Source organism: Haplochromis burtoni, unplaced genomic scaffold (assembly GCF_018398535.1).
Source record: "Haplochromis burtoni strain Fernald_Lab_line unplaced genomic scaffold, NCSU_Asbu1 Contig_164, whole genome shotgun sequence".
In the NCBI taxonomy this organism is placed as follows: Eukaryota; Metazoa; Chordata; class Actinopteri; order Cichliformes; family Cichlidae; genus Haplochromis; species Haplochromis burtoni.
The window spans coordinates 57,579-83,541 of NW_024582525.1; the positions used below are offsets into that span (position 1 = coordinate 57,579).

General features: G+C 39.5%; 3 protein-coding genes across 5 annotated transcripts in view; 2 read left to right on the forward strand and 1 right to left on the reverse strand.

Moving 5' to 3' along the window:
• Positions 1–5: 5 nt before the first annotated feature.
• On the forward strand, positions 6–3,294 carry calub (calumenin b). Its single transcript, XM_005933106.3, has 7 exons — positions 6–111; positions 1,063–1,305; positions 1,529–1,722; positions 1,833–1,999; positions 2,102–2,162; positions 2,333–2,532; positions 2,921–3,294. The coding sequence occupies exons 2-7, from the start codon at positions 1,085–1,087 to the stop codon at positions 3,023–3,025; spliced, it is 948 nt and encodes a 315-aa protein (XP_005933168.1). The 5' UTR covers positions 6–111; positions 1,063–1,084; the 3' UTR covers positions 3,026–3,294.
• A 2,938-nt stretch (positions 3,295–6,232) lies between these two features.
• On the reverse strand, positions 6,233–14,567 carry LOC102309544 (cadherin-related family member 5). The gene is made up of 16 exons (XM_005933098.1): positions 14,340–14,567; positions 13,508–13,614; positions 13,187–13,401; positions 11,566–11,622; positions 11,379–11,471; positions 11,183–11,269; positions 10,983–11,093; positions 10,590–10,757; positions 10,138–10,228; positions 9,952–10,058; positions 9,648–9,848; positions 9,426–9,557; positions 8,947–9,025; positions 8,660–8,850; positions 8,540–8,560; positions 6,233–7,932 (listed from the first exon to the last, which is right to left on the reverse strand). The coding sequence occupies exons 2-16, from the start codon at positions 13,581–13,583 to the stop codon at positions 6,934–6,936; spliced, it is 2,628 nt and encodes an 875-aa protein (XP_005933160.1). The 5' UTR covers positions 13,584–13,614; positions 14,340–14,567; the 3' UTR covers positions 6,233–6,933.
• Positions 14,568–19,568: 5,001 nt separating this feature from the next.
• Positions 19,569–25,963, forward strand: part of LOC121815245 — a 41,637-nt gene continuing 35,242 nt past the window's right edge. For 2 of the 3 annotated variants that reach the window (XM_042225243.1, XM_042225244.1), the window contains exons 1-12: positions 19,569–19,807; positions 23,857–24,035; positions 24,131–24,196; positions 24,303–24,377; positions 24,472–24,537; positions 24,646–24,720; positions 24,824–24,889; positions 24,997–25,071; positions 25,167–25,232; positions 25,340–25,414; positions 25,512–25,556; positions 25,699–25,773. In XM_042225243.1, the coding sequence (XP_042081177.1) occupies positions 19,714–19,807; positions 23,857–24,035; positions 24,131–24,196; positions 24,303–24,377; positions 24,472–24,537; positions 24,646–24,720; positions 24,824–24,889; positions 24,997–25,071; positions 25,167–25,232; positions 25,340–25,414; positions 25,512–25,556; positions 25,699–25,773 (957 nt within the window). In that variant the 5' untranslated portion in view covers positions 19,569–19,713. The remainder of the gene's footprint in view (positions 19,808–23,856; positions 24,036–24,130; positions 24,197–24,302; positions 24,378–24,471; positions 24,538–24,645; positions 24,721–24,823; positions 24,890–24,996; positions 25,072–25,166; positions 25,233–25,339; positions 25,415–25,511; positions 25,557–25,698; positions 25,774–25,963) is intronic. The other variant, XM_042225242.1, reaches the window with a different exon arrangement.

Consider the following 25,963-nt stretch of genomic DNA (forward strand, 5'->3'; position numbering starts at 1 on the left):
CGGCTTCTCGTAACCTGATTGGTTGATTTTTGTTCTAGCACAGGAAGTGCATGGGTGTGTTTCCGAGGGGCGGACGTAAGGCTACAGCGACGAACTTTGCAGAAGAAACCGGTGAGTACTCAAAATAAATTGGGTAAAATCTCTAAAAGAAATAGAGTGTATTTCTCCAATAGTGACTTAAAGTGGTCCGTTATGATGGTGCTGACTTATCCGCATTGAGCGCTTTAAATTGCAAGACTAATAGGGGGAAAAACTAGCGGTATCCTGGGTTAGCCAGTCTGCTATTAATGCCTCACCTTGGTATGGATGGTAACGGTCTTAGAAATAACGGTCACAAACTGTTGCTTCTAACTTTAATACAAAAAAGGCAAGATTTAAGTTGTCGAGATAAAAAAAAAAAAAAAGATTATATCACTTGCCACGCTAAAGCCAGTATAATGGTGAGCTTTTTTTGATCACAGGATGATAAAATGACCAAAAATTAGAATATACGGGATAGCAACCCGGCAATTCTGTAAAACCGTTATTAGGTGTGTTTTTGCCAGGTAAACTTACAAAGGTCTTTTAGATATGTGAACAGGTAGCTTAATCTCATAAGTTTGCTTAAAAGCTCAAATCTGTGGATGTTTGGAGCAAAAGATCATGCAGCATGTTTTGAAGAGAAATCTGTACTCAATTGCCATTTTATTAAGTATACCAAGCTTTACGCCGTACAGTAAAATACAATAAATATGTTTTGGTTTAATACTTTGTGTGGAGTGACTGTGTAATATGCTGGGAACTGTCGAGTAGATTATGGTAATAACAATGTGTGGAACACCAGCTTCCAGAAAGCAGCAGTAGAACAAATAAAGGATTGCATAAGCTGTGAAAGATTAGCAGTACTTGTGGTATTTGGCTGCCCTTTGAGTCATATACTGGCAACCAGCAATGAATGAATGAAATCAAAAGACAGGATTAGTACTGACTGCATGCTTTCATGCCATGATAAAGAAATGGGTTTAGGAGGATGACAATGGCTTTTTGGTGACTTTTTTTCTCCCCTCCAAACTCCTGCTCTAGACGGTGCTTGTACGTGCACAGGATGGAGCTGCGGCCACTCATCATGTGTTTTGCTCTCTGCGTGGTTTACGCCACCAGCAAACCCACAGACAAGAAGGACCGTGTGCACCATGATGAACCTCTCAGCAGCCGAGAGCACGATGATACTGAGAACTTTGACTATGACCATGAAGCCTTTCTGGGACAGGAAGAGGCTAAGACTTTTGACCAGCTCACACCAGAAGAGAGCAAGGAGAGGCTCGGGTAACAACACTGTCTTCTGCTTTTTTTTTTTTTAAAGTCATTGGGGGATGTTTGTAATTACCTGAATACTTTGAGGAATTATGCAGATACAAATGAATCCCAAAATTGGTTGAAAAAGTAATTCTTGTGGTACAGTTTGTTTTGATCATGCTTATCTGAGATGACAAAACTTTAGGGGGGGAAAAAATGAACCTTTTCTAATTTTTCTGCTCTTTCTTTCCAGCATGTTGGTTGAGCGTATAGATGAGGATAAAGATGGTTACGTGACTGTTGAGGAAATGAAGAAGTGGATCAAGCACGCACAGAAGAGGTGGATCTATGATGATGTGGATCGACAGTGGAAGAGTCATGACCTCAACGGGGATAACGTGGTGTCATGGGAGGAATACAAGAATGCCACTTATGGATACATTCTGGGTACAGAGGCAGACAGTTTTCGTTTCATACGTTAGCTTTATTTTTATAGACAAATGTACTTTGCCACTCCTGGACTCACACTGAAAAATGCTGTGTCTTCTGACTCGCAGATGATCCCGACCCTGAAGATGGCTTCAGCTACAGGCAGATGATGGCTCGTGATGAGAGGAGATTCAAAATGGCTGACCAGGACAATGACATGAAAGCTAACAAGGAGGAGTTTACAGCCTTCCTTCACCCTGAGGAGTATGACCACATGAAAGACATCGTAGTGCTGGTGAGAGACACACTCACAAAGGTGCTACATACTGAGACCAACTGGATATCTTCCTTATCCTTTCTCACTATGTACTTTTTCTTCTTCTTCTTTTTTTTTAAGGAAACTATGGAAGACATTGACAAGAATGGAGATGGCTTAATTGACCTGGATGAGTACATAGGTGAGTTCTGACAGCCTACCAGCATCATTATTAGTTTGTACCACACGATCTTTGGTGATTGGAGGAAGCAAACCAACACACATATTAAGTTTTATTATATTTTATAGGCCACGTTGCATTTCTAGCACTTGCTTCATCAGTCAATGTGTTCCTGTCTGTTTGTGGTCTAGGTGACATGTACAACCAGGAGGGAGACACCTCAGAACCTGAGTGGGTGAAGACTGAGAGGGAGCAGTTTACTGAATTCAGAGACAAAAATAAGGACGGGAAGATGGACAAGGAGGAGACCAGAGACTGGATCCTGCCCAGTGACTATGACCACGCTGAGGCTGAGGCCAAGCATCTGGTCTATGAGTCTGATGCAGACAAAGTGAGTACTGTAAAATGTCAAAATTACTTATTTCTTTCATTTTGTTCCTTGTGACTTTACTTTTATCTGCACCGTGAGTTTAGGTATAGAAAGTGAAAGTGGACTCATGCCCACACTGGTTATAAAATTTTTAAGTTTTTGAATATGTAGCAAAATTGACTTGACCTAGTAAATTGTTAAATGTGATCCCAAACACTAGTCGAGACCAGACCAGTCAGCAAGATCATGATCAGCTCATACCCGTGTTCAGAAAATACTGGTGTATCTGTAATCAAAACTCAATTGGAGGCCTTTAAAATAGCTTGAAAGGCAGACCATTGTGTTAGTTCAAACATATAGGACAAACTGAATGCCTATAGCAGATGGTTTCTTGTGTTTCTTTTGTCAGGATGGCCGTCTCACCAAAGCCGAAATTGTGGATAAGTATGACCTGTTCGTGGGCAGCCAGGCGACCGACTTCGGGGAGGCGCTGACTCGACACGATGAGTTCTAAAATCCACCTGCCTCCAAAGACTGTGTGCTCTTCTTGTGTGCCACCTTTTGGCCGTGGAGTGTTTTTTAAACAAGATGAGCTTGCCTAATCGAACGCCACAGACAATAATTTATTTGATTTCTTGAATGTGTCCCATTGCATACACACACACTAACATTCTAAGCAACTTGCACACCATCGGCCAGTGTGAGCTCATGTTAAGCAATGCCTCAGATTGGGATATATAATGCCGGCCTTTGCTCTGCTTCCATACACTACCTTTTTTTTTTGCCCATGTCAGGTAAAGGACAAATCAGATATTATTTTCTTTGAGAAGACAGTTTCTTTGCATAGCCTTGATTTGTTGCAAAATGCTTCATGGAACAGAGTTTTAGTTTGTAGCCTACAGAGCAGCTTGTCACAGCATGTCATTCTGTAGTGCATTAGACTGAAACAAAAAGCAGAATTTGTACCATTACTCTGTAATTGGGCTCAAACTAAACTTTACTTGTACTTTGTTTTTCATTTCTTCATATTATTGTGATGCTGGAGTAACAGCTGTTTGTAACAAGGAGGTATATGTTGAATTCCAGTGGCAATGGAGACCATTTGGTCGAGTGCAATACAGTATCATCAGTTGGACCAGGCTTTGTTTGCTAAGCTGGGCCTAAACCTTCCACGTTAACAAAATCTGCACATCCCAACCGACGTGCTTCGTGTTAGCTGAAGGAATACAGATGAATTTAGGGACTGATGGATGCTTCGTCCTCAATGCTGCCTCCTTTCTTCTATCTCATCACCTCATTAGTGTGAGTGCGTGTGCGTGCATGTGAATCCGTGTGTACATATTTACTTGTATTCTTGATGACTTGTTTTTTTTGCTTTTATTGTTACAGTTTTGTTTGATTCAGCTGAACTAATTTGTGTGCCAACCAAAATCTTTGTCCTGTTTTGTAAGCAATTTAGTTTAGAAAAAAATGACGTTTCAACATTTCTTTCCCAGATATGTTTGTCATGTTTGTACTATCACTACTAGCATTTATAACCACTGTTAATAATTTTTATGGTATTATATATGACTTTTTTTTACAAGCTCACTGCAGCAACAGCCTTTCACTAGTGACTTTACTGTAAATGAGTTGTTCAGCAAAGTGAGCACTCTAACAATCAGGTCCAGTTTTTGTGATTGAGAACAAAGTCTGAATAAAAATTAAAATAAAAAAAGGAGTGTTTTGGTTTCTTTATTCTTTTGTGTTGGTTAAGCTGTCAGAAGCTTTCTGCTGTATAACAGCTATTCTCTGGAAAGCTAAACATACCAATTGCTCAGTTACTGTCTTCTACAAACTTCACATTCCTAATAAATAATCTTATAAAACATTTCATCATATTAAGTGGAAGCTGAAAAATATCAGTGCTCGTATTAACAGTGAAGGAAAAACACAGTTCAGAATGTTGACCTGCTTGTTGTCTTCCATCCACCTTCTTTTTCAGACATTCATTTTCCCTTCTCAGCTCACTATAATACCAATGTTGGTGTTTTTATATACAAAAGTGTCAGAACTGAGCTGAATGCACACAGTATTTATTGAATGCGGTGAAGTCACAAACTATTCAGAATAGGGCGTGATGAATATTAACAATTTATTCAGAAGCTCTTTTCTTTTGAGGTCTTTGTGATCTTTAGATTCACATTCACTTACCTGATGCTATTCATTAGCAGCCTTAACCTTTAAGTTTTTACAGAAAAATGTTTGTTTTTTTTATTCTGCTTTGATGTACAAAAATGTGAGAAGAACAGGATTTATCTGCAGAATATTCAAGACTGAGTGCTGGCCTGCTACACTGACAAACTTATTAAAGGAAGAATCAGTAGTATGCACAACCTTTCACCTTTTGTATCTTTAGATTTCTAGTGTCTATAACCATCTGTCAGTGGCCTTTAACAACGAAAACTGAAACCATATCTTTAGACACGTTATGCTGAAAGTTAAACTATGGCCAATTCTGACCTGCCTTTATTTCTGAAGTAGCCCAATAGCACGAGGCTGCCACCAGCGTTTTTCACTGTAGAGATTGCATCAACCAGTTCATGAGTGTTTGCCTGATGCTGTGCTTGCAGTTCTTTCTAATGAGTTCAGATTTGTCCTGTCAAATCAGAAAAAGCAAGTAAGTCCTTAAAACACTGTTTGGAAAATTCAAAGCTTGCTTCCTGTGCTCGAGTAGCTTCTGTAATTAAATTAAAAGAGCATTCAGTATAGCTAACTGTAGGAAGAGTCCCTGTGGTCGTAGAATTTGTTTTCTTTTCTTTTTCCCCCCCCCCCACATCACAGTTTATGAAGCCATTTTCCTACCAGGAAATAGTTTCTCCGGTTCTGTAGCTTGATAAAGATCTACAGAAGTTCCTTGGCTTTTTTCCCACTGACATGCAGTGTATGTTGACATAGATCTGAAAAGGTCCATCAGAATGGAGCCTTTAAGAGTAGATGAACAGATTGGGTACTGATGGCGCTGAGTGTTTGAAATACTGAGAGATTAAAACTTCAGATGTGTCCATGCCTGTTGTAACATGTGCTCCCCTGTTCTCTTTGATTTCAAACTGATGTTCCGTGATGAATGTACACATATTTTATACTAATTTTATGCTGTAAGTAAGTACATTCATAAGTGTAAATCTCTTCTCATCAAAATTCATAACGCTGTGGAACCTTAGATGCACAGGTAAGTGGCTTTTCAAATGTGGCTGTGCTTTGCACTGACTCTTTAAATGTAGATTTTGTACTTGTGTCATGTGATGGCAGCTGCTGGGGTTTTAACGGCTGCAAAAAGACGTCACTGACTGGAATGTGACCAGAAAAACAGACATTTGCTGTGATTATCCCTTTGAACATTCTGATTACTGATAAACGATCATCATCAAGTATGTGTTGTGCTCTTTGTTACAACATGTACATAAACTGGAGCTGCATTTATCCCTGTGGATTTAAATGTTAGCCTTACATAGTCCTCTGATATTACAGCAAGTGTTTTGCTTGTGACTAGTACACCCACAGCAACACCACCAACCCCCCATATTCAGTCTGGATGGAATTTTAGCAGCACTTTTCACTGAGATTTGTGTATATTTATCTTTTTGAAGTATATTTCACATATTTCATCATATTCAGGATAAACGCGTATATTTGGTTAGTGTGAAATGTTTGGACAACAAAATCTCAATTTATGCTTACATTTGTTTTAAAACAGTGTGTTCTTTATTTGTATTGCATTTTCATGGTATCCTTATTATCTTATTTAGACTATGACTACTGTATGTGTTATGAATGGATCAGCATGGTGTATTTCATGCTACATGTTACACGTTACATGTTGTTTTACATATAGACTACGGTAATAAGCCACAACTTTCAAACCATGTGTCAAAATATCATGGAGGTTCCACTTGTGTTACTAAAACATTATTCAGAAAAATTGACTCCAGGTCTTCAGTACGTCACGGATGTTCAGTAAGATTAGTATGTGAAGAGTCCAAGTCATTAACTTAGCCTCTTTGTCATGTTTGTGGGAGCCTCTGTGAGCATCATTCTGCTTAAGGAGGCCACTGCTGCCGGGGAGTGCCATCTCACTGGATAGGTTTCCTTAATCTGCAGCTATGCAACTATTTGGGTGAGTGGCACCATCAAAGCAACAGGACTCAGGATTTCCAAGGAGAACATTGCACTTTGGTTTTAATGTTGTAGCTTATTAGTGCAAACACATGCAGGCCTTTTTTTGACGTGGCCCTTCAAGTGCGCTGTGTATACACCCAGTCTTCATTTATGCCTTCAGAACAGCAGAGCCAGCCTTTAGTGCTTCTTTGTTTCTCCATGATTTCTCCATCTTCGTCTTACCTGCGTCATCTTCTGTCACCCGCCTGCGATATCATAGTGACATCACTTACTAAATGTGATAAAAATGGGATTACAACGAGCCATCACTCTCAGCAGCTCTTCTTCGTCTGACTCTAACTCACCCTCACTGTTCTTGTCTGCATCTTCATCTCCTAGAAAACCATCATCATCCTCCCCCACCCTGCGGTCATCTTGGGTGTTTCCCGAGTTTGTCGATGCCCTTCTTTCCTCAGGATGACTGCTACTGTCTGCTGTCCCGTCGAGACGCTCTGATTCTATTTCATCCAGTGACGTAGAGGGTTGGTACACCTCTGTGCTCAGAGCTACCGCCGTTCGCTCTGGTGTTTCTGGTGGCGTCTCAGTGGGAGAGGTATCTATATGTACCAATGTGGCCTTTAAAGGGACATCCTCTGGGGTGGGTGGGGGTGTGCTTGTCTGCCTGGGGATGGATGTGGACAATAAAGGCGAATATGAGGGCGTCTTCACGCGAGATTTACGAAAGGGTTTGTCAATTTCTGCTGAAGCGATTCGGGTACGACTGAATGGAATACTGGATTGAGAGGAGGGGCTAGTTGTTGGGTCAACAAGATCATCATTGGAGCCTGTTTGCATATCCGGGCATGTTACAGGTGGAGTTGTATCAGCGTCATCGGTTTCAGGGCTTGGGCTCATGTTAGATTGTTCCTCAATAGACTCCGGGTTTGATTCTGGTGGGATACCAGGGGTTTCGTTGGGTGGAGCAGCACCCTCAGTTTTATCTGTTGGGCTCACATTTGCAGGGGCTGTAAAAGTGGGCGAAATGCAAGATATGTTTGTTGGTGTAGAAACATTATTGTCAAAGGTTACAGTTTCAGTGGGGATGGAGCTGGTGTCAGGTACAGCTGTATCTGTGGGTGGGGTCGGTTCTTGACAGGGGGTACATCCTTGTTGGATGTAGATTCCTGGGTTTTCAGTAAAGCTGAAGGAAGGATTGTAAGTTCCATATTCTTCACTGTTGTAGGGTACTTCCTCCGTTTGTGGCATAGTATTATGATGACTCATCTGAGGAGTGATTACATTCATCAGATCAACATACAGAGGAATAAAGCTACTTTTTGCACAGAGACACAAAGACGGTGCAAGCAAATCATCCTGAGCAAGATTATTTGAATATGCAGATTGCCCTCGAGTCTCACAGACTTATAAAGTACTCTGAATATTCAAATACTGTATAAACTTTAACATTAGAAATAGTAGATTCGACAAACAGGGTCCATGTGACATTTCTTGACCACACCTTTTGTGCGTGTTATTCTGTAATAGGAAGTTTGAGTTAAATCTGCAGATGAAGGCCATGAGATGGGGTTGGAAATTTTGGAACTAGTGAGGAAGTTGTATCTTGTGTTTACATGAATTTTATTATTCATTCAGTTTTGTAAAACCCGATCATTTACTTTTAGCAGAATTAGAAGAGTTCAGATGTAAAACTGTAATTAAATCCCTTAGTTGGTTTTGGATAGAAGATAAATATGCTATAAAAGTAACATTAAAAGGACAAGCAGTTTTTACTACAGGAAAAAAAATATGGTGAGGATACAGATAACTCTAAAACAAAACAAAACAAACAAACAAACAAACAAACAAACAAACAAACAAACAGGCCACTCACCAGCTGGAACCACCGTAAGCTCTGTGGGAGTAAATGCCAGAATATTTTGGATCACATTCAGACAAATAAAACAATGTTAATTTTAATTTTAGTAAATATTTTAGTCATAAATTATCTTACGACATTGGGATGTTTGCCTTGTGCTACACAGCCTCTCTCCAATGGGCCTCTCTTTCCCTTCTGTTTCTTCTTCAGCCACATCAGTATAGACAGGACACATCCAAGTGCAGTCATAAACACCATGCTCAGAAACAACGCTTTACCCACTGTGCAGCCGATCACGTGATCACCTCGCAGTGGACCATATGGGACTGGGGCAAACAAAGTAAAACATGAAGAGGCTGTTTTAGTCTGCAGGATTATTAGCAATCAGCAGTGTATACAAGTGTGCAGATGGGTCACCTTACTTGGTTGCCCTTCAGGTAACACCTCCACAACTACGGTAGCAAACGTGGCATCACCTGATTCCTGATCTACAGCCATAACCTGCAAAGTATTTTAATGGCATCATTATCTTATTTACATGCATCTTTTATGAGACTTTCGTGGAAGACAGAGGGCAAGTGGAGCACAGAAAACATGATTCACATAGACCTAATATAAACTCGCCTATGTTATTAGTAACTACAGGGAGACACTGGTTGTAATATTTTAGCCAATTGATTTTACATTGTTACATATTGGTTACATCTCCCCCCACCAGTTCTTACTGTGTTTCTACAATTTTAGTATAGAAAGACAATGTTATTGAATATATATGAACTATTTTATACTACTTTATTTAAATTCTCTGTAATGTATGATTCAATTCAAACGGTTGTTTAAAAAGTGCTAAATGTAAGTAACACAACATAAGGTTTGTAGCCTGTACAGTTTCGAGGCTCACCTCCAGAACATATTCCTGTTCTGGTTTGAGTTCGCTGGTCTTGGCTATCAGGAGACCCTCCTGTGTGACTTGATAGATGTCTGTGTGATTGGATGTGGGATTGAACGTTAAGTAGATCATTGGATTGAAACCCTGTGAGTTTGTGGAGAAAAAAGGTGACGCATTACAGACTGCACTGACCATCGGCAGCATGGTTGTATCTGTGCATGTCACAGTGCATACTTGGTTAAAATCTTGGTCGTGTACATGTAGCACTAGTGCTTTGCTACCGTAAGTATCGACCAGAGAGGCTGGACTTTTTCCTGCTACTACAAAGCCACGATATTCAGGCTTGTCAAACTCTGGAGAAAACTGGTTCGCTGCCAGAACTCGGACCAACACTGTAGCAACAGAATACTTCCTGGGGTCGTTATCCTGATATGCCTGGGTGAATGACATAGACACAAAAAGCCACAGTAATGAGATTGGTACTGAAGAAGACGTCATACATTTTAAACCTGCCACTTACAGTGTGTTTGAGCCTTACCATGACCTGAAGACACAGCAGTGGAGTTATGAGCCTGTCTCTCACCCCTCGAGTGAGCTTCGTCTCACCTGTCAGCCTGTCCATCGTGAAATGTTCATCATCATCTCCTGCAACCCAGAAAAACCCAGTTATAGATACAAACACAGAACATTTTTAAATACTGATTTGTGTTGCTGGTTATCTTACCTGACAGGATGGTGTAACTCAGTGAAGAGTTGAGTCCTCTGTCTCCATCCACTGCATGAATGGGACCAGGAGAAAAGTCCAACAAAATGTCCTGCAATATTATACATATTTGTTCAAATTAGCTCTAATAAAGTAGTAACCAAGCCACTGGATCTGAGTCTTGTTTGAACTGTGACAGGGAATTACAAAAATGCCAGATAACATAAAAAATGTTGATAGAATCTAAATAAAAAATAAAGGAAATTCAGCATTTTTTAAATTTAATATCCTTTATTTTGTTTTTTAAGAAAATAAAGCTCGGAGCATTATCTTGGGTGTTTTGATCTGCTAAAACTAACATTTTGGACTTTGTCAGCTTTAAGTTTACCAAACTCTGAGCGACTGATAGCCACGCACTGTGTTGCTCTGATGACATGTGTGTGCCATCTGTGAGGGAGGGTTTAGCACCTGACCTCTTCCCCCTCAGTGACGTTGACCGTGTACACAGGGCTGGTGCAGATTTGATTAGTCTCCTGGAAAAGCCACGTGCAGGGCAGGAACTGTGGGTATTGGTCATCTCCATCTTGGACAGTGATGGTGGTACTGGTGCTGATATTGTAGTGCTCAGCAGTGTTCATTTCCTGAAATAAAGACAAGTCAAATATATTACACTGGTCATGAAGCATGAAATACAGTGAAGCTTTTCTTACAGTCTTACAATCAGGAGAACCAGTGAATCAAATCTTGATTGTATTTTTATTTTATTTTTTGGGATAAAAAAAACAATCTAGCAACATATGTATATATTTGCACAATTACTCACGTGATTAGAATCAAAGAAATATAAATTAAATAAATGTACATACTGAGGCATAGATGGTGACAGTAAGCACAGTTTTGGTCTCATAGTCTAGAGGCTTGGCCAGCACCACCTCTCCACTGTTTGGTAGATCAATTTTGAAATATTCAGCATCAGGCTGTGGAATACACACAAATACATAAACAATGATAAATTGTTTGTTTATGTTTCCAATTTTTATTTAAAAGGTAGAAAAATACAACTTACGGATGCCTGGTCAATTGAGTAAATGATGTTGTCATTATCGGCATCTGTGGCCTGGACAGTAAATATCACAGTATTCACTGCAGTCAGCTTGAAAACACAGACAGACAGAGAAGCACTTGAGGCAGCAGGAGTGGAATTTTTATTGTAATATACACATGCAGAGATTTGCGTGCGGGTATTTTTAAAAGCCCTATACCTCACTGATAATAAGAGTCTGGACTGTGTTTTCTGGAAACACAGGTGAATTATCATTCTCATTAAGAATCTTCACCAGGACGCTGTAAACACTCTAAAATAACAGCAAAAAGACACACATATATTCAGCTTTGAATCTGGAATGATACAAAGAGGAATTATGAGTAAAATGATGGAAGACAGTGTACCAGAAGGATGCCGTCCTCATGACATGTCAATTCAGCTATTAGGATGGGTCCCAGTGCCTAAAAGATGTAAAACAAGAGGCGACAGGCAGAGCTTTTCATTCAGTGATATGATAACATTGTTAAACATAGCTGTCAAAACCACACATTTCAAATGGAGTCCCTTTCCAAATCAGAAACTTTGTAACCAGAGTCCATCAAAGACACTTATAGAGAAGCTAAGCAGGGTTGGGCCTGAACATTAACTTCTGTTGATGTTCAGGGTTATTTTTCAAATCTTAATTCAGGCCATTTCTCTTTATTCAGTAAACAGGACATAAGAGTCATGTGAGCTCAATACCTGTCTAATAACATGAAACATTAATTTGTATAAAGGGATTTTAAATCAATTTAAAAGAATAGACTTGTTGTAATCATCGTTTTTAAGCTGATTTGTGTTGAGTTTTTGAGTTGATTATTAAATATGTAAAGAGTCTTTCCATTCTATAATGATTTATATAATATATAACTTAGATTTGGTCTGCATTTGGATAACTTAATGCTATAAAGTATGAAATTATAACATTTCTTTCACTGCAGCAATTGCATATTTAAAATAAACACATGTGGAGATTTATGCATTGACTACTTTGTTAGGTGCTGCCTGTAAATACAAACTAATCAGCCAATCACATCAGAATGGGGAAGAAAGGTGATTTAATTGATTTTGAACACAGCATGGTTGTCTCTGCCAGATGGGCTGGTCTGGCGTCAACAATAAAAAAGAAGAAAATAAAATCCCTTATTAATGCCAGAGGTCACAGGAGAATGGGCAGACCATGCTGTATTTTGAAGCAGATGGTTACAGCAGCAGAAGACTACACCTATATCTGTCAGCTGAGACTACAGTTTGCACAGTTTTAACAAATTGGACAACAGAAAATTGGAAAAACGTTGCCTTAAATATCACAGTCTACCTGAGTATTGTTGCTGACCATGTCCATCCCTTTATGACCACAGCATACCCATTTTTGTTGGCTGATTCCAGCGGGATAATGCACCATGTCACAAAGCTAAAATCATGTAGTTTTTTGAATATGAAAGTGCATTCACTGCACTCAAATGGCCTCCACAGCTAACAGATCTCTATCCAACAGAGAACATTTGGGATTTAGTGTGACAGGAGATTCATATCATAGATAGATTCATATCATATCATAGATGTACAACAATCAACAAATCTGCAGCAACTGTGTGATGCTATCATGTCATTTGTTCACAGATCAACCCATTTCTTTCTGTTTATTAAGTTCAGGATTGTTGGGGTTATATGTATTATAAATATTATAGCTTCTTCCTTCTGAAGTTGTTTGTCTCATTTTTTTGTTTTAAATGAGTGATCAGCACATTGAAAGACTTTCTTGGTGTGAGAGAGAGATAATCTAGCTGACCCATTAACAGTTGCCATGATGTAAGAGGATGACAGTAAGAGAGGTTGGGTTTGGGCCAAGAAGGAGATAGTGAGGTTCAACATGTGTTTGTTCCAAATACAGTTTCCTTAGTGTGGCTCAAGGCCACTACAAAAAGTATATTACACATCTAAATATTTCTGCCTTGTAGACATCTCAGTTATCAGTGCCATTACCTCTCTGTCAAGCACCCGGTCAGCTGACGTGTTGAGCCGGATGTTGCTTCCATCCAAGAAAAACCAATGTGCATCCTTTCCAATTAGGCTCCACTGCACTCCCTCCATTGTGGTGTCAGCCATTAACTCAGCAACAATCTCTCCCCAAACTGTGTTTTCTTTGATTGCTGCAGATACATTCTGGCCGTCCAAACATCCACCCCAGCCTGACATTCCTGTGCCAAACACAAACACACACTTGAACACATAGACGGGGGGTTAAAGCTTCATTAAGTGTGACCTATAACTTAAGCTTTTGGCTTGACTGTGAGGTGGTTGCACCTGTGACTGTGCGAAGATACAAGAGAACCAGCAGCAAGCAGACTGGAGCCCTGGCAGTTGGTCCAGTGAGGGCCATTCCTGGGTTAGGACTCAGGAGCCAGTTCTGCCTGAGTCAAGGCAGAGAAAGAGCAAAAAACAAGTAACTAAACATAGTCATTGTTATTAGTGTGTCACATTCAGTTATTCTCTTTAGGTTAAGAGTGTGACATGATACCCAAACACAAATACACTCAACTCTGCCTTATAAATCCAGTTTAATAAATTTAAATTGGGTTTCAGTTGGGGTTTCTTCAATCAGAAAGAGCAGACTAGTAATAGTAATAGTAATAGTAATAGTAATAGTTAGCTACATGTTTCTCTAACATGCTTTCCTTACTTTTATTCCCAGTTCATCTGCAGACATGTAATCTTAACTCTACTCTGTCAGTGCTGGTAATACTCACATGCCTCCTGTATCAGGGATTTCTAAAGATTTTTTTACTATTCATCAGTGTTCTTATTACATTGTCTTATATCAGAAATACTAACAACTCCCAATTTTTTTTTAAATCAGACTTAAGGAATCGCTGGATTTAAAAAAAATTTTTTTTAGCAGCATCTCTACCTTGACCTTGTTTACTATACCACCAAATAGTTTAACTGTGGGTCTGCGATGCTCTTGAGTAACTGTTTGGATCTGTGAGCACATCCCACTGAAATAACAACTTTACCGTTTATATGAAGTAAAATAAACACACAGAAGCCTGCCTTTACACACTCATCTGAACAGTTTGTTTTATAGATCAAGATTGATCTGCCATTCACACTGTTTGCTAAACTTCGGCTGACTGACCTGTTGTTGTCAAATCCGCTGAAGCTAGTTGGTCAGTCTGCATATCCTCCTGACTTCTGATGGACGTGGCATGTCTGAGTCTCAAAACCCCAAAAATCCACCAAACATGGTTAAGAAAGACAGAGTGATGCTTTCAAAAATAAAAATAAGTGACAGCAACAGGTAAAACACACACATAGACACCGCCCTCCCCACATACATTAAAAAGCAGACAGCAGCTTATGTGTGTCCGGGGATAAATGCCAGCTCAGAGGCTAAAGGCTGAGGGCGTGGCTTACCTGGCCAAAGAGGAAAACGCCAAAGAGATTAGAGATGACAGGAACCTGACAATGAGGTCAGAGACTGGGGTACCAAGTGAATTCAAGAGATTTGTATGATACTCTGAGACTGAGACTCTTCACCTTTATAGACATTGTGTCTGGCAAACTCAGCTGTCAGTATTACAGAGCATAACAACAACATCATTTTGTTTAGTACATTAGGTCTAGGATGGTCATACATAGATTTAAATTTCAGGCTGTGAGATAGTTAAGAAATTTTTAAATGATTCTAAACATTTTCTTTGGCAATACAGCTCGTCCCTGCTGGATTTGTTCAATTAGCAATTAATGTGTGACAACTAATAGACCCTGACAAGGGATTAGCTGTTCATCTTCTGGAGATTAACCCACATGTCTTTACACACTTATCTCAGCACACCCATGCAAAAAACAAACAAACAGAAAAACAGAACCTCCCAAAACAATAAAATTAAGGAGTGTGTACACATACCTTTTGGGATCTGGACTGGGACAAAAAATCAGCCCGGGCATTTTGACTAGTGACTGGCCCACCATGGTATTTTAGGAAAAGCCATAAAGCCTTTATAATAAACTTAAACCTACACCATCCTCCCTATTCTGGTATTCTAAACAGTACTTGGAAAAAACATATAACAACATAATAATAATTACATATACCTATCTAATAGGGTTGCCAAATCCCAGCAAAAAAGCAAAAGAAAAAAAAAATAGGGAACCACTCCCCCACCCTCTGCCTCAAGATTTTAATTTAATGCACGTATAAAACAAATGCACAGAAATTTATTATTTTTCTCCAGTATTTAAATAGATCCATCATCTTTCTTCAACAGAATTGCAGACTGCACAGATGGTACCTTCCCAAAGGAAAGAATACTATAACTTACTAGGGTATATACTAGACTTAATATTTACTGAATACAATAATGGATTTCTATACATTTTACATCAGATGGAAACTTTGGTTGTAAGATTCAGATAATTATTTATTAAAAGCTAGACATTTTAAATAAGAATAAGGAAGAAAAGTATTTCTTTGTGCCCCCTTTCCCTGTTAATGCCCTATACCTGCCCCCCTGGCAAAACATTGCTAGACCCGCCCCTGCACAGTTACCAGCTGTCAGCTACATAGAAAAGGATCCTGGTGTTATTTGTCTCTCAGAAACAGTTCATAACTTCCCTTCAACTCATTCATGTCACCTAAAAGGTAAACCTGTTTCTCCATCACCTGTTCAGCTCTAATGATTCAGTGAGGTCATCTCCTGGTTTCATCTTCATGTTTCCCTCTCACCACATATCCAAACGGATATCATGACCAGCAGCTTTACAGCTGTGGCCCCAGCAAACATCAGCTGATACTAGAAATTAATATTAAATAAATTCTAATAACAGCTGATCAAGCTTAAACGTGCTGCTGTTCTTTAGCGTGACCTCCGCCGGTTTCCTCTTCCTGGCGCAGAGAGAAAAGCCGATCAGCTGATCATTGATCAGTTTCATGATTGAATTAGCAACTTTCTAGCTGAAGTAGTACGGGACAAATCGCGTTCCTTTTCACCTCAACTTTAAAGTTCGAACACCTCGGCTGTAATTGGTCCAGTCCAGAGTCGATCATGACCAACTGGCCAATCCACCACTATTCACTTATACCGCTAAAAAAAAAAAAGAAGAAGAAGAAATAAAACCCCATCGGCCCATAAAAACGAAAAATCACAAGCGGCCCACATGACGGATGGCCAGTCCAGCCCTGAGTGACAGCTACAGAGGGGGGAAAACGGCTCAAGACTGTTTAATCTGTATGTTATGTGCACTATATATCACTATATCAAAATAAATTTTAATATCATATGAATGTTCCTAAAAGCTTTCAATCGTATTAGTGTGTTTTAATAAGTTAGAATATTCATTTAATATCAACAAAAGACTGAAATTGGATCAAAAAAGGTTATATTGTGTTTATCTCATCAGCCATGACTGAATATGGCCACTGGATGTCAGCAGAGATGTGGTTAAAATAGGAGGCAAGTCAAAGAGTTGACTTTCAAAGCTAAAGTACCCAAACATTTGCTTCTTTTCAGAATGAGTGTATTTTTCTTGTAATAGACTTAAATACTTGCTGTGATTAAGGGAAGGATAAACCATTTATAATTGTGCAATTGTGTTTCTCTCAATAGTAAAATTGTAAGTAAGTTTATTTTATTGTGTTTTTGACTCAAAACAGCTTTATAGAGGTAAATAAATAAAAAGACAACTTCTGAAGATTAAACCTCATATCTTTAGACACTTGTCTCAGCACACCCATGCAAAAAAAAACAAAAAAACAAAAAATACCCAGAACCCCCCAAACAATAAAATTAAGGAGTGTGTACACACACCTTTTGGGATGATTTGATGTGAAAATGTGTTTGGTGACAGACTCAGAGAAAAAAAAAAGGCTTAAGGCTGTTTAATCTGTATCCTATGTGCACTATATATCATTATGTAATAATAAGTGAAAGGCAAAGTGGACAAGTAGCAGATCAAAGTTTCAGAGCAGGAACACCTGACTAAAAAATTGCCAACTGAAACTCAAAAGCATAAAGACATGATTTTAAGAGCTGTGGTGTGGATTTAAATGGCTAAATTACCTGCTCAACATGTCTTGAAGTTCTTCAGAGGCCTGGTAATGAAGTTATCATTTGATTTAGGTCTGTTGACCCAGGGTGATATCTAAAACTGGAGGCCTGGAGTTCCCTACCCCTGATTTAGGGCCTTTAATACTGTACCTGTACAATATGTACAGGTAAATAGAATAATGGAATATATAATCACAGAAGAAAAAACTTGACAATAAGTCAGTTTCCCCTCTTTTTGTGTTAATGGGGGGGGGGTTGAAGCTGGTTTGCAGACTCCACGTGGGTGTGTGGATGGAGTGCCCACCTGCTGCCCAGTGTGTGCTGTTAAGTGAATTCACATGACATTTGTTGCAGATGCTGTTTCTCTGCTGTTTCTCCCAGTAGTGAAAGCCATATGTTTAATATAAAATATATGTGTTCATACTCTTTTTTCTATTGCAATTATCAATTATTTTTGAGTAGACTAAAGGCAGTGTATGTCCCAGGGGGACAGTTTCCATCCAGCAAATGACCTCAGTCAGATCGGCACATGCGAGGTGTAAGAGACAAATTCTGGATATTAGTATTAGTGTTTGTAATATTAAAATAAGTTTATCTAATGTTAGGCTGATATGCCTCTGACAAAATATTGGATATGCTCTTTTGTTCTCTAGTTAATGGCATCATCATATACATGTAGGTAGTGCCTCAGTACTGTGGAGCAAATATTACACCACGTAATAGATGAACAATTAAATGACAGAAAAGTTCCTGTGTTTTCCACTCTCTGTAACCGAAATTTCAGTTGATTACAATGTGTCCACAGTAAAATAAATAAAAAGTAAAACTCAATCAATCAATACATCTAAAGTATTTTTTGCTTTATAATGGCACGATAGTCGGGACAAAGAGCTACCAAACCTTTTTCTATAATTTTACACATTTTATTTTGCCCAGAGAGTCATTTTGACATTTATTTCATTAAATAGAACAGCCTTTCTTTAACATGTAGTAAAACACACACATCCAGCTGAAATTGCACTTTTTTTTTCTTATATTGAGATATTACAGGGCCTATAGGTGGAGTTAAACTTATTTACACTGACAGAAAGGGTTTTTTTCTGGCCTGGACAACTTAAGATTAAAGTGCACTGTATGTGCACAGCCTTATATGCCCCCTAGAGCTCTTACATCGGGTGATCTTTTGCTCTTGGCCACATCAAGGTTGAGACTGGTTCTTAGAGGTGATCGTGCATTTGCGGTCATGGTGCCTAAATTGTGGAATGATTTGCCTCTCCACATTAGACAGGCTCCTACCTTCAACCTTTTTAAATCCTATCTTAAAACACATTTCTACTCACTGGCTTTTAATACTGCACGAGAGTCATGTACTTATTTATTTGTCATTAGCTATCTGTCATTGATGTTAATTGATATTGCTATTTTATTGTGTGTTATTTAATTGTGTAATTTGTATGTTTGTACAGCACTTTGGTCAACACCACTGTTGTAATTAAAAGTGCTATATAAATAAATAAAATAAATGTGGCTCCAAGTGTAAAATGAGTTTGACCTCCCTGATTATAGTGTTAAACTGTACGGCTGTGACAGGAAATGGCCACTGGATGTCAGCAGAGAATGAGAATGATTAAATATCCTTATTTGCTTTAATTATGGTATTAATAAATCAGTGATTTAATAATATAAACTTTTTTTTTGCTGTATATTCACATAATAGTAAAGTTGTAAGTTTTATTTCTATTGTGGGAAAAGGAAGAAAAAGAGAAGTCACAAATGCTTTATAGAGGCAAATAATTTTTTTTTTTTAAAAAGCAACCCACTACAAGAGAAAGTGGACAAGTAGCAGGCCAGAGACTTCATGTGAAGATCAAATCTTAGAGACTGAATGAAATTTATCCCCACATTTTACACTTAAGCGTATAAAGTGGATAAAACAGATCCCAATTGCTGTTTGTTTTGGGCACTAATGTGCAGGAGAAATAATTAAATTGTCTGTCTTGTCAAGATTTCACTGCAAAAACGTATTTGCCATCCAACAACTGACTGCATTAAGGCATTCATTTAAAATGGATAAGTTAATGAGTTTGTGAGGTTTAAAAAAGAAGTAAAGTTGAATGTGATGGACATACAAGTCACGAGAAATTATTTTAAAAGTACTGATAAATAGAGCTCCTAATCTAGAACTTTGTAGAACGCCACATGACAGATCAGCAACACCTAGACCACTGAAACCATAAGCATTCTCTGGAGTTGCCCCACCCCTGACTTTGTAAACATTCATCAGTTCACTGATAAAGGGAACCGCCTTTAGTCAGCCCTCACAATCAACAAGTTACAAGCTATTCAGAGGGACTGGGCATTATTGTCCTTAAAACAATCGAAGTGCCTTGAAGGTATTTTTGGTATTGGATCTGAGGTGTTTGGATTTTGATCACAGCTTTCCCCCCCTCTTGCTTCACGACAATGGAGCACAAACAAGGAGCATTTGTGCTGCTGAAGATACATTTGCTCTGTGTACTCTTTATCTACGGACAGTCTAGTGTAAATTGCAAAAAAGGTAAGCTAAGACAAAAGGCGTTTGGGTCACAGAAGTGACTAATTGTTTGGTTTTACTGTTACTATTGTTACTGTTATTATTGTGACGCAAAAGAGAGAGGTCATTAATTAATGTTTCATACAGAATTATATCCTCAACTTAAAATCAACAATGTTTAATGTTTAAGGCTGATTTTTATTTTAAGGCTTATCCTATTCCATTGTTTGTCTTATTTTTTGCTGCTCTAACATTGCACTGTCCAATTTCTGCAATAACATAACAAATTTCCCGAGTGTGGGACTAATAAAGATTTATCTTATCCTATCTTATCTTATCCTATCTGGCTGTTGTCTTTTCACACATCGCTGTCTCCTGTTTGAAGGAAGGTTGGCTCTCGTATCTTAAATTTCTCCACATGTGAGAAATTCTTTGATACTTTTAATTTATATCTATCCCCTTATAACTAATCTTTTTAATAATACCTGTCGTTCCATTTTAGATAGCTTTTAACAATGCAATAAGAGATGCGATGGCTGCCTATTTTTTTACACCTGCAAAGATCAGAGGTGTTGTTTGACTCCATTAGTGGTATTATTACTCCTCTTGCACCTGCAGCCCCCTTTCTTCATAGGGGAAGTAAAGATTTTCTCTCTTTCTTGCTAGAAAAAAAATCAGTAATGTAAGAAAAAAAAATTCCCATCAGTATCTTCATTGTCAGTTCCTACTCCAGCTCAGCCTGTTATTTTAGAAACTTTTTCACACATTTATCTTTCCTCAATGAAAGCGTCCTCCTGTTGACTTGACATTTTACCTGCATCTTTATTCTGCTCGCCTAATCAACAGTTCACTGGTGTCTGGTAAAGTTATTATTTTAAAAATGTGATATCCACCCCCTTTAAAAAAAAAAACAAGTTAGACCCTTCTCTTCTTAGCAGTTACAGACCAATCTCAAAATTGCCATTTATTGCTAAGATTTTAGAAAAGGCCTTGCCGTATTAGACCATTTAGTCGACCTTTGTTTTTGTTGTTATGTATTTTATTTTATTTTAGAGGAAAAAAAGAGAAAACAAGCAAAAAAAAAGAGCAACATAATAAACACAACACCATCACATTAATCTAGCTAAGTGTAAATAACAGTAAATACTAAATATTGAAAGTTGTGCAGCACGCAGGACCGACAGCACCCAATGTGCTTTGAGGTAGCAGCCAAGAAAGGTGTAGTTTGTGTCTCAGAAGAGTGAACACCGTTGTGCACACCTCTGTGGATGAGTACGGCTGTATACAAAAGGTTTCTCCATGTAACGATCTGCTAGAGGGTGTGGACAGGGCTATGGCTCCCTGGGGACAGGGCATGAAGCAGGCATGGAGGAGATCCAGGCCCCAGACATTCACAGGCCCCAGATTGCGAGAGCCCAAGAAGGACCACCAGAGGGGCATCCATGCCACCCTCCTGGGAAGAGCTGAGGAGAGCCCTAGATGAAGGGACACCCAGCAGCCATGGAGCAGAAGCCAGAGTGGGCTACAGTGGTGTGCCAGTAGGCTCCGCCGGCAGCCAGCTGTGCCAGAGTGAACTGAGCCGCAGGCCCAGAGGCCTGAGGGCCCCCCACACCCCGGAAGAGGCCCAACCAAGCCACGGGCGCCAGACCCTGCCAAGCAGCCACCAAGAGTAAGCCAGTACATACCTGAGCGCCCAGCACCAGACACCAAGAACCACCAACGCACCGACGCCTGAGGGCATCAGCCACTGGTAGGGAGTGTGGTGAGGAGAGATAGGCCTCCATACTTTGGAGGGCCTGAGATGTTCCCAGAGAGGTGGAGTCTAAGACCCAACCTGACATATAGACACAGACAAACAGGCACACAGAGACACAAACGTGTATTCCCACCCTCATGCACATATACACAAATACTCAGCAATCACCCAACGTAAAGACAGACACAAATGGACATTGTACACACAATCATACTCCCCAAACATACTCTATACCCCAGGTCCAGGTACCCTCGCCCCCAGAGGGGGAAACTGCACCTAGACCCGGGAGATGTTACCCTGTTTCCCTGGGTGGAGGCAAGCAGACCGCCCCCGGCTCCACAGCAGCAGGGAGGCCCCGCATCCCAGCCCCTCCGCCTGATGCCTAATAGAGAACAGGGGTGTGTGAAGACCCCATACCTCCCTCCTCCCGCTCATACCACATAGCAGACAGGTCTGGTCCGAATCTGGTGTCGAGCTGGCACTGCTGGCTGACTTCTGGCATGGTAAGTGGGATGTCATCCAGATATGGTCCAGGCCTGGCGTAGATGGCACTGTTTATGTGATGGCATGCCATATCTGGCCCGATTATGGTTTGGTGTATGAGGCCCAGGCTCATAGAAAACAGGTCTTCCACAGATCTGGCATCAAGCTGACACTTCTGACTGACTGGTGTCGTTTCAGGATGTATGTCAACCAGATGTGGGCCAGGCCTGGCAATGATGGCAACTATTTATGTTCCTATTTTTCCTATTTTAGTTAGAAGACCCAAATGCCATGTTGCAATACTATACTGCTATGGTAGCCAACATTTCAAATGCAGGTTTGACAGGTTTGTGAGTGTACACTTTATCCAAAAACTAGTGAGGGTTTATTCATGTTTACCACGGGGTGGTTCTAGCTCAGGTGGTAGAGCCGGTCACCTACTGATCGGAAGGTTAGTGATTTGATTCCTGAGTCCACCAGTCTGCATGTAAAGAGAATGAATGCAGTTACGAAGCACTCAGTTTTGAGAAAATAGGTAAATGTGGCATGTTGTATAGAGCACTTTAAGTAATCCGGAAGAATAGAAAAGCGCTATATAAAAATCAGTACATTAACTGCCTGAACAGAGTTTCATCTTGTTACTTTTGCACTGTTATGTTCCGGCATATGTTGTTGTTACATGGCTTGATTAAGGTTCACATTAGGCTGACATCTGGGTCCAGAGCTGAAACTGTTCTAGGCCAGCACAGGGCCAGCAGTGTGTCTGCAACTGACCCGTGGCTGCACACAACTTACACATGGCCGACATACTGCAAAGAATGACAGCCCTTTGGCGGCCCAGATCAGGTTGGCCAGAGCTAATCCACACATGGGCCAGCACACAACCACCAGTGTGTCTGCAACTGGCCTTGTGCTGGCCCATGTGTAAGCCACCTCTGGCAAACCAGATCTGGGCCACCAAAGGGCCGTCATTCTTTGCAGTATGTGGGCCATGTGTAAGCACATTGTGTGGGCCAGATCTGGGGCATACCCATTTTGCTATGTGGGATGTGTAGTGTTGCTGTGTGTTGTTCTAAAGTGCATTTAAAACACGGTAGTCAACCGTAGCTTGCCTCCACCAGTGTGTGTGTGAATGTGAGAGTGAATGAATAGTGGCATTGTAAAGCACTTTGGGTGCCTTGAAAAGCGCTATATAAATCTAATCCATTATTATATATTTTTATGAATGTTTGCACAATGTCCCCCCAAAAATTGGCGGTTCCATTTTCTTTAAAAAATTATACAGAAATATGTGGTTGCTCAAGACTTTTGCACAGTACTGGATGAATAAATTATTACCTCTACACATAGCTGGTACATATACAGTATATGCACTGGGCCATATCTCATTATCTTTTAATTCAGGTGTTTTCAATTCCATATGATTTCACACACAGGTGTATAAATCATGCACCTAGTCATGCAGTCTACATTTACAAAAATTTGGCAATGAATGGGTCGTTGTAAAGAGCAAACCTACTCAGGCCTTAACATCAGCACAAACACTGTGGAGCAGGTTTACTTGAATGAGCAGCTCCCACAGTATGGGCATAATGTGTACGTAGCCGACTTCATTTTTACCCAAACTATGTATTTTTTCTTAACCTCATTATTTCTCCTCATTATTGCCTCTGATCATTTATTGTATTTTGAATACTCTTGCACTATTTCTATCAGTGGACTCCTCATGAACAGAAAATCATATCTGATTATTCACTGATAAACCAGATTTTTACTAACTCCCAACTATAAGATCCTGTCATTCCCACCCAGTTTACCAGGATTTATATTTTAGGAACCAAAGATTCTCTGACTGACACCAGCCATCATCCTCAGGACATTCAGAGAGATCAGATGCAGAGAGCTGTGGTACTGGAGCATCGAAGAGCTCCTCGAGATGTAAATGATAGACTACAGAAGCTAGAGATAAGGGTGGGGGAGATGGCTCGGGTGCTGGATGAGGTCAGAGCTCAGGTAAAGTGATGCACTTAAAGCATGAGTTTCACAAAACATTGACACAGTGAACCATGACATGACGTACTAGGATTTTTTTTGTTTTTTTATAACAGACTGACAGACTGTTGAGCCTGGAGAATAGGATGGAGGAGCTGGCTCGTAAGCTGAATGTGGCCACTGTATGAGCAAAAAATCACATAATGAAACATGACATGGCATACTGGGATTTTTAATTTTGATTTATTACTTATATTTTTACTTCTTTGGCCCAATGGCAAACTATAGAGAAATGATAGCCTGCAACATCTGGAGGATATATCAAGGGAGCTGGATCGCATGCAGAAAACGATCAACACTCAGGTAAAGATTGCACTTAGTGAGTTTTCACAAAACAATGACACAATGAAACATTACATGACATACTGTGATTTTTTTTTTCTTTTTTTCATAACAGACTGACAACCTGTTGAGGCTGGAGAATAGGATGGACAAGCTGGCACATACACTGAACGTGGCCATTGTAAGAGCCAAAAATGACATAATGAAACATGACATGACATACTGGGATTTTAAACTTTGATTTATTTACTTTTATTGTTACTTTTTTTGGCCCAATGACAAACTACAGCAAAATGATAGCCTGCAACATCTGAACAATATCTCAAGGAAGCTGGATCGCATGCAGAAAATGTTCATAGCTCAGGTAAAGATTGCACTCAGTCCAAAGAGTTTTCACCAAAAAATGACACACTGAAACATTACATAACATACTAGGATTTTTTTTTTTTTTTTTTTTTTTATAACAGACTGACAAACTGTCGAGGCTGGAGAATAGGATGGACAAGCTGGCACATACACTGAACGTGGCCATTGTAAGAGCCAAAAATGACATAATGAAACATGACATGATATACTGGGATTTTAAACTTTGATTTATTTACTTTTATGTTTACTTTTTTGCCCTAATGACAAACTACAGCAAAATGATAGCCTGCAACATCTGGAGAATATCTCAAGGAAGCTGGATCACATGCAGAAAACGGTCAAAGCTCAGGTAAAGATTGCACTCAGTCCAATGAGTTTTCACAAAAAATGACACAATGAAACATTACATAACATACTAAAAAAAAATTCTTTTTTTTATAAAAGACTGACAACCTGTCGAGGCTGGAAAATAGGATGGACGAGCTAGCACGTACACTGAACGTTGCCATTGTACGAGCCAAAAAGGACATGATGAAACATGACATGACATACTGGGATTTTAAACTTTGATTTATTTACTTTAATTTTCACTTTTTTGCCCCAATGACAACCTACAGAGAAATGATAACCTGCAACATCTGGAGCATATATCAAGAGAGCTCGATCATATGCAGAAAACCGTCAAAGCTCAGGTAAAGATTGCACTTACTCTATGAGTTTTCACAAACAAATAACACAATGAAACATGAAATTACATGCTTGGATTTTTTTTTCTTTTTTTTATAACAGACTGAAAAACTGTCAATGCTGGAGAATAGGATAGACGTAACCACTGTGCGAGCCAAAATTGGCATAATTAAACATGACATGGCATAATTAAACATGACATGGCATAATTAAACATGACATACTGGGATTTTAAACTTTTATTCATTTACTGTTATTTTTACTTTTTTGCCCCAATGACAAACTATAGAGAAATGACAGCCTGCAAAATCTGGAGGATATATCAAGAAAGCTGGATCATAGGCTGCACTTGGTCAGTGTTGAGGTAAATATTCCACTTCATATTTCTTGATGCATGTTCAATCATCCAGGTATGGAAATTCCAATGTTGATCCCCCGAAAGAACAACTCTTCTTACAATGCTGTGATTGCAGCTATTCCCCAACTCTCTGTGAATGGTAATCATGGACATTGATAAGTGGTTTTGATTATGACAGTTTACATATAAATGATCA